The 9146-nt window shown below is 32.3% G+C and overlaps 1 protein-coding gene across 1 annotated transcript; it reads right to left on the reverse strand.

The window, feature by feature from the left end:
* Positions 1 to 6168: 6168 nt before the first annotated feature.
* Positions 6169 to 8609, reverse strand: LOC121123372 (CSC1-like protein 1). Its single transcript, XM_040718497.2, has 3 exons — positions 7507 to 8609; positions 6971 to 7447; positions 6169 to 6573 (listed from the first exon to the last, which is right to left on the reverse strand). The coding sequence occupies exons 1-3, from the start codon at positions 8561 to 8563 to the stop codon at positions 6305 to 6307; spliced, it is 1803 nt and encodes a 600-aa protein (XP_040574431.1). The 5' UTR covers positions 8564 to 8609; the 3' UTR covers positions 6169 to 6304.
* Between the last annotated feature and the right edge of the window lie 537 nt (positions 8610 to 9146).

The following is a 9146-nucleotide window of genomic DNA, read 5'->3' on the forward strand; positions in this document are numbered from 1 at the left end:
TAAATGCAGGATTAATAATTAATTAATCAATCAAAAAATGATAGCCTGAGCATAACTTCCCTAGTATATTGAATTTAAACCATTCAATTCATGTATTTAGAATGCATTAACGATATTAAAATTATTAATAACAAAATCTATAAAAGGGAAAAATATGTGGATATACCGGGTGGTCCATTGAAATCTGAAAATATACTCATTCAATAATGAATTAATAAACAATTAGTTACAAAACAGAACAAATTTGAGCTCTCTAGTTTACGTACAAATCGAGAAATTGACACTTGAACATGATAGACAAATTTCCATTCAAGAACTCAAAACATTTGGACGACTCCAGGACCACCGTTTAGGCCATCAGCAAGTCTAAAACGTTGCAGAAGAAGAAAGGCTCTGTGAAAAAGGGCATACTAGATCAAAGAGTTAAAGAAAACAGCCCGGGCCAATCCCCTCAAATCCATGAGGGTCCATGCAAGAGATCTAAGAGTTTCACACCAGACTGTCTAGACAGCTATCAAAAAAGTGGATGGAAAGAGCCTTGTGAGTGTATTACGAGAGGAAGGCCTGCCAGCACTGGGACGCCATGAAAAAGAAATACATCTGCAGTGGGTGCCAGGCGTTTCACCTCCTCCTGGACGCCATCATTGGCAGAGTGGTGGCATTAATGATTAAGAGAGCTATTAATAGTATTAATTCTGTTGAAATTCTATTGTTCATTAATAAATTATATCTTTTTGAAATTTAAAATTCGAATTGTTCAAATTAATATAATGGAACACTCGTTATATGAATATTAACGTGTCAGGAGGATTCGCATGGAACATTTTTGCCTTGAACGTTTCCGCCTTGTGACGCTTTTGCATTGAGACACTTTCGCCATGAGACTTTTTTGCCTTGGATAATAATAGAGGGAATAATACTTATTCTTAGTTATATATATTTTTTAGTTGAATTTTTACCGTTGTATTCCAGCTTTGAGAAATTAGAAACAAAAAGGTAACCAAGCTAGACAATCCCAATTCTTCAAACCTTAATACGTAGGATTCAAAGCATTGTGAAGGAATCACGGAATGCTACTCCTACTGTCCGTTCCGAGGAATCATTGGCATTCATATCCAGTTCATTTCTTCATCTAATTCATCAATAACTATTCAAAATTTTCTTAATTGTTTTTTGTAGAATTAGGAACCATATTTTAACTTAAGCCATTTATTTTTCCAAAAAAATTTTGTCCCCTATCCTCCACGAATAAATGTCTGACGCTGGGCTGAGCAAAGGGCAAGGAGTAAAATTTAATATGTTCAACCCTTCTTTTGAGTGATGATTCTGAAGTACTACGGCTCCCATCGGCCATTTGGTGTAAGAACTCATGCAAAAGGCTTCTTTGGACTTCTTACGTTCCAATGTTGATCCTTAGAAATCAGTAAAATATAATGGATTCGAACTATTCCTTGATTTTCCATGGTGGGTTTATCAGCTAATTTCACAAGATATAACAATGATAACCACACACTTTTCAACTCACTCAATCAAACATTATAATAAACAAAGAAATAACAAATTCAATAGACAAAAATGTACTTTAGGCCTGAGTTCGTAGAAATGAAATGAACTACACTGTCCTCCTTTTAAAAGTTATTGTGTAGGCAAAACATCGAGATGCCGTGGATTGTACCCGGGACCTCTCACATGTAAAGCAAACGCACTACCACTGCGCTACATCCCCTTAACGATTTATGACATTTTTTAAATTATATATTAATTGAAAGTAGAAATAAAAAAAGAGATATGAATATAAGATCCTAATCTTCGGTCGTCTATTATTATAAGAGCCTAGTGTTGGGTCGGTCCATTAGTGGTCTAAGTAGATCTCACGATTGACTCACTCGGTCGGTCCAAAAAATGCACCAATAGTAAAATCATTGTCTCGTAACTTGGTCTTGCATCGGTTTGTGGACCACAAAAGAAAGAAGCTTTAAAAATTATACAACCGGCTGCGAAGAGACACAGGAATGCCTTATTTGAAAATAGCAATGAATGATTTATTATAATTCATATTTTTTATATTAAAAAAGGTGTTTTACGTCACACGTTTTCTTTTTCGAATTTTTATTGGTCCAGACTGTGGTCCATCGACTCACTCAATTTAGACCGATGGATAGTCGGTCCGGTTCATTCAATTCAGACCGAACCAACGCTAAATGAGCCCCCAAGCTCAAGTTCAAATCACTTTATTACCAAATTACAAATCTATGATAGCAGCACCTATAATAATTTTTTATAGAGACTTCTAGCTTAACTTACTATAGGATTAGGTTCCGATTAGTTAAAGGCAAGGATTAATCTTAGAAAGCCCTCAGGCTATGGGTTTCATTAGGCTATAAGGAGATTGAGGGCCCAGAGGGATACCCTAAACTAAATATATTTATCATCTATAACCCGTAAGCTAGGATTCAGGCTACTAAGAATAGTAAGGCTCCTCCCATGTTAACCAATCCCCAAAGGTTTTAAGCTACCCTAAATCTTGTGGAGAGAATCCCCAGTTGTATACACAAAATAGTAATTGGCTTAATCCTCTCCATCCCTTCTAGCCTGTGGAATGCAATTGATTTTTTAGGTGTATTATTATCGTAATAATAATAATCAATTAGTAATAATAGATATATATTGTAAAATGTAAATAAGATATAATATCATACTCCAAAGAAAGCAAACTTTGCTCTCTTGACCCACAACGTAGTCCCAGTTCTTAATTTTGGCCTTTTGTGAATTTGTATTTGGTACCCTTTCTATTCACTATGACGTCAAAATCTTCCTCTCTTGCCCAGTAGTCGTTACGATACATCAAATTGAAAATTCTAGCAAGCCCGATTACATTATGGTCTGACCTTGTATTTTTATTAACCTTGGTATGTACGAAGAATATAACTTATATAAGAAGGTCCTTATATCATATAAGGACCTTCTCTTCTTCCCCTTCTTCTTCGACTAATCATTATTAGTATTATTTAATATGTATATATAAAGTACTGTTTGATCTTAAAGTATAAATAGGCTGAGATCCGTACTGTATGTCAGAGTAGTATGTATTATGTCTCAATATAATATAGGTCATATGTTCCTTATAAATCATACTTAGTCTTATTTCCTCCACGTTACTCCTGTGTCGTCCCCGTTTCTTAGATCGTGTCATAACACACCCTATCACCTATTATCACAGATTATTATTTATTATGGCGTTATCTCGCTAACACCAAAATTACCCCATGTATTTTGTTGTCAGCTGTCGATTCCCTCTTCTACCTTGATACGTCATGGCTAAAACATTAAACCAAGTAGCGCATCAAAGGTTTTGATTTGACTCAGTAGCGCATCATAGGTTTTGATTTGACTCAGTTCTGCTCTTGCATTCTCGAACACTACAATGACCCATTATTTTGGAGTAATTCGCTTTGTAATAATATGTAAATATAAAATATTTAAGACAAGAAGAAATTATATACATACTATTACTTATTCAAACTTATTATTAATAAGTTATTAATACTACGTACAATAAATAAATGAGTGACGTCAAAGAAAAGCGACATGTTGCGAAAATATTATGACAAATATTGACAATACTATTTCCTCCTCAGGCTAACGGTGCTCGATGTGCTACTTGGTTTAATACTTTAGTCAAAACAATTTCATAATTTATTCTTTTTGATAAATACACGAATTAAAAATGTATTCTCTAATTGTGCTCTGTTTTCAAAAGAACAAGAATACAATTCACTTGTTTATCCCTCGTTGTTTTTATAATATAATATCTATTAGCCATTTTATTATTTCTATGAAGAAATTTTGGCTATTATTTCATAGAAATAATATATACTTATCATACCTACTCTTTTAATCAAATATTACTAACTAATATTATAATACAGTATCGAAAGGAAAAATTAGAACTAACCTTACGAAATATGTTCATAGTAGGTTCTTTGCGAGGCATCTGCCTATGAATGAATCAGCCTTTATAATGAACCCTGCTATATATTCTGATCTGTAAAAACGACTTTTTGACATCTTCACATCTTTAACAGTGTCATTGATGTCAATAATATTGGGCAGCGCTTGATTCACTGTTTGTGCAAAATCATAAGGATCTCTTTTTAAATGCATTAATTATTATCAGAGCCTAGAAGATGGCTAAATGATAGTATAACAATAAAAAATCGTCACAAAATATGCAAAGGCTTTATTAACAACGGATACCTAAACTCCAAAAATAAAAATATACACTTGTTCCTTAGTCGTTAGAGAAAATAACTTACACATGCTATTATAATATTATAGTAATAGATTTATTATGTGCAACTCTGGATAGATACAATAAATATTATTAAGTTATAATCATATTTATACTAATTTCATTGATGAGTTTTGATGTAATTATTTGTCCACGAAAACTTATCCATAAAAACAATCCTCAGAAAGGTAATATTATTGAGTAAACTTAAAATTAATATAATTTTGTTTGCTTGATTCTAAACAAATAGCATAAGCATATTGAAAAATACTAACTAAGAATTTTACGAACATAAAATTATTATTAAACTAATACAAACGAAATTGTGGTTTGTACATACAGTATAACGGTTGTTATATGAGTTAATGTGTAACTCCATATAAAACATATTCGTATAAGGACAATTTGCATAAAACAATTTCGTTTAAAAACCATTTCGTACAAATTTATAAGGAAATGGGGGCATAGACTTTATGAATTGTCATTTTATAACCCGAATGTTGGGGGTATTTTCGGATACCGCTGGATCCCAAAACTGGATATAACCCACCACTGATACTTACAGTAACTACTAAGAGTCCCTTATAAGCCCCCAATTGAACCCCGAATGTTAGGGGTGTTTTCGGGTACCGTCAGGTCCCAAAACGGGATGCCACCCACCATTGATATTTGATACGTATGCAACTTACATGCTCTAAGACAGCCTCTACCTATCATCGTCATAGTTGTTTAGTTTTTCGATTTCTAGATGTGTAATATATCCTCTATATTGGAGTCTAAATCTTGTGAAGAATGTCTCAATTAATTTCATATTTCTCGACAAATTTAAAACGTTTAATATGTTCTTTGAAATATTAAAAATTTATTGTAGAGTCCTCTAGCACCAAATAATATTAATACCTACTTCTCAAAATATTAGAAGAAACCTCTTGCTACATATTTAAGCTTATGAGGTGAAATGAAAACCCAATTATTGAATTGTATAAGAGTCAAACCATGTGTAGAAGTAATGGCTATTGCCCAATCCGTCGATGACCCGACTTTTTCCTTGTGGCGTAGAACAAGATAAAGAGTCTCAGATTGTAAATGTCTTCCATTCATTTTAAGAATATTTCTGGCCATCTTCATCCTCCAAGTTTGCAGATGAGATTCAGATCGAAAAGACAGATTTTATCAATTTGAGCAAAGACTCACACCATTGCTGAGGTGAGAAATGCGTATGACTCAATACATCCTTCACAAGATGAAAGCCCGGTCGCCTAGTATCACTTAAACCCATAAGAAAACATAGTTCTGGGATAAGTGCAATGTGCTCTGGACTTACTTGTTTAACCAATCGCGCCTTAAGACGATTCTATAAAACTGCTTATGGGTCAAAATTTCCAATTCATAGCGTTACTTGTAATTTTCGAGAAGAGCAACCCGTGTTTTATGTTGATTTGATAAACAAAGGAAGACATGCAATTGTATAAGAAGAGGGAGGTTATATTTTAAATTTACATTTTAAAGTTATTGGCAGTGTAACAACATGTCTCGTTCGTAACTCTCCCCTAATCATTACTCAGTATTTAATATTTATACACACGTTCCTAATAGATTGGCGATACGCCTATTAATTTCTGGAAAATAATGCTGATTAATTATTTATTGTATAAAAATTTGGGAATTTAAATTGTTAATTACAACTGCACTCTTTAGATAATTAATTTTCACATTCGATTGAATTTATATAGCTAATTGGACTATTTAATCCACTTGATATTTTCAATCGAAAAGAGTTTCTTCCATCCACTAGAGAGCTGGCAAGACATTATAAAGGTAAAAAATACGGTAAGCAGAGCACTAAACATCTCTGCCTTCAAAAAGTGTTCTTCTCCATGGGATTTTATGATCAGAAAAAGAGAAGTAAAAAACTGTTGAAAAAGAGTTCCTCCAATCGCGATAGAAACAATGAGGAAGTAGAAATCAACATCTAATTTGGTAGATTCATAACTGCCTTGAAATCTATCAGTATCAACCAAATGTCGAATAACCATAAAGAGTAATGCAAATACTGTAACCCAAGGACAGGATACTCCAAGGGCAGCCCCAATAAAAAAACTGGACAATAAAGTAAGCATACTCTTGCCCAAACCATATTTTCCCCATTCCCTCTTCATCCCTTACTCTAACTTCCAGCCACGAAGATGAGATGAGTGAGTTTTTAATTAACTTAATGATATTCGTAACTTTACGTAAGTGAAACACATTTCCGATAAAAGCACTCGTGATAAGATAGTCAACTGAAAAATGAAGCAGCACATAGTAAGGTTATAAGTTAGCTTAATTCTAATAGGTATAAGATCAAGGGCATACACAGTTAAGGAATTGTTGCATTGTACTAGAAAATGTTTTCGTCATTCGGGAAAATTATGCAGGAGAGCAAAAAATTTAATATGTGAATTTTCTGTGAGTATCTATAGATTTTTAACATTTTTTTCTAAAAATTTAAATTTTTGTGAAAACTGTGGATATTAAAATTTTTCCAAAAAATTGAATTTTTGAAAATTTCCTTGCAAAAAATGTAATTTTTGATGAATGGGTATAGATTTTTAGATTTTTTTTGTCAAAAAATTCCCTCCCCCCCCAAAAAAAAATGTATATATAATCCTGTGGACGCCCCTGAAGATATAATCTTACTGAAAAATACTCCGGAATTTGGTAAAAAGATACACTCCCATCGAGACTTATTCTTTTCACTTCCAACGGATCCTTGAATAAATAAATTCCAGTATAATTGAAGAAGACTTTCTATTGATAGTGATCCAAACGCTGGAAGTATCAAAACTATTAGCAAAAAGTACGCGGAGCCTCTTGTCAAAATCTTTTTATTTATTCGGGTTTGAGTTGTATAGCCTAAAAGACGAGTACTTAACATAACGAAAAATATTGCAGATTTTCCAATAATTGACGTTAATATAATAGGAATATAGGACTTAATCAAGGATGGTACTTGAACATTTTTCTTGTGATAAATCATGGTTGATATATCCTCTAGATTTCCCATTACAATTTGTGGTGTCGTAAAGAAAATAAAGGTGAGGATAAGAGCTAAATTAACGAATATCTCTCTCATAAGTGCTCCAAAGCCAGTTGTAAAATTTCCCCACTCGATATCTAGATTGGAAAAAAAGGTATCAACTGATAAATATACATAGTTATTATAACAATCATACTATCTTTCTCTGGTGCCTGAAGGATCTCAAATGTGGTTTCTTTAATTTCATCATACTTTTCACACTCCATAATGAATTTGGCATGATCCTCTCTTTCAAATTCCACAAAAGCCCAATCCAAAGGACCATCAATTATTCTTTCTCGCCTTTCGTTATTTATATCTTCAAGGGTTTGATATCGCATCGTCTCATAGAAGGATTTTACTTCTTCCCTACCAGTTCCACAAACACAACCCAAAAATTTTGTTTTTTTAAAAGTTTTATCTTCCTTTGAACAAACGCTTAGAATTTTTTCAATCCTTTGTAATTTAATCTTCATTTTTTCAATCAATTTGATTTCATAGACGAAGGAAACATAACGGATTCTTATCCAAGGATATTTTTGAGCAAACCAATCTCTCACCCCAGATTCTTTGCATATCGAATATGGCAGGCCTTTCAATAACACAAGTTTTTTTATGTGAACTTCTGAATCTAATGGAATTTGATCAAATTTTCTAACAAATCGACTCATCACCACCATTATAACGATCGTGTGCAAATTTCCAACTATTATGTGTGTCCATACATATGGAGAATGGGGGCTCAGATTGCCTAACGTGGAAGCACTGAATGAATCGGGGTATTTAACGTCCCCATTTATAACATTTATTGGCATTATAACGCCGAGGTTAATGAATGACATTAAAACAAGTGAAATAAGCAAATATCGTTGAAAACGAAGTAAGTGATAGCCCTCCTGGCCATAGAGTGGAAGAAACACCTCTTCCCTCATATACAACCAGTCCCTTGAGAACACAAATCTTATAAACTTCTTTATCCGTACTCCACAATCGACAATGTACTCAGTGTAGACCAGTGGAGAGCTATAATCTTCAACTCTTGTTGGAATTGGTAATAAGAGAGTTAATATAACCATTGACACGGTGAAGTTGAATACCAACATATCTGGGAGGCCTTCGTATCTATTCTCCAATGAAATTATAATATCTGAGTGCGACACGTTCAAAGTTGAACAATGAGCATGATCCTTCTTTATATTCTCAGTCGCGGACATGGTGACAACAAAAAAAAAAGGTATTTATTGTGTTACTTTAGATAATATTAATTATTTTTTTTAATAATAAAATTTATTAACAATTTTTATTTTCAAATTTATCAATAGTGTTATTTATGATTTGTATTAGTTATTTTATTAGTAAATTAGCAGAGGTGTCAGCAGGATGAGGGCTGGAGGGGCTGCAGCCCCTCCCCAAAAATTAAGAAATTTAAGATTTCCGTTAGAAAAATTTAATACTTCAAATTTTATCCAAAAAAAATTAATTTTCTGTGAATAACAATGGATTTTTGAAATTTTTCTCCAAAAAATTTAATATTTGGAATTTAATTTTCAAAAAATTTAATATTTGAAATTTAATTTTCAAAAATTTAATATTTGAAATTTAATTTTCAAAAAATTTAATATTTGAAAAATTTAATTTTCAAAAATTTTATATTTGAAATTTAATTTTCAAAAAATGTAATATTTGAAATTTAATCAAAAAATTTAATATTTGAAATTTTTTTCTAAAAGTTTTATATTTGAAATTTAATTTTAGAAAATGCCTTTTTTAGAAAAGTAGTTTCGTTTTTTTAATAAT

Source organism: Lepeophtheirus salmonis, chromosome 1, assembly GCF_016086655.4.
Source record: "Lepeophtheirus salmonis chromosome 1, UVic_Lsal_1.4, whole genome shotgun sequence".
NCBI lineage: Eukaryota > Metazoa > Arthropoda > Copepoda > Siphonostomatoida > Caligidae > Lepeophtheirus > Lepeophtheirus salmonis.

Coding starts and splice junctions, on each gene's coding strand:
- LOC121123372 (XM_040718497.2), bottom strand. CDS start 8,563: ATGTCCGCGACTGAGAATATAAAGAAGGATCATGCTCATTGTTCAACT. Junction 7,448..7,506: donor TCAGGCACCAGAGAAAGATA/GTATGATTGTTA, acceptor TTTCCAATCTAG/ATATCGAGTGGGGAAATTTT. Junction 6,574..6,970: donor AAATTCCGGAGTATTTTTCA/GTAAGATTATAT, acceptor TTCATTTTTCAG/TTGACTATCTTATCACGAGT.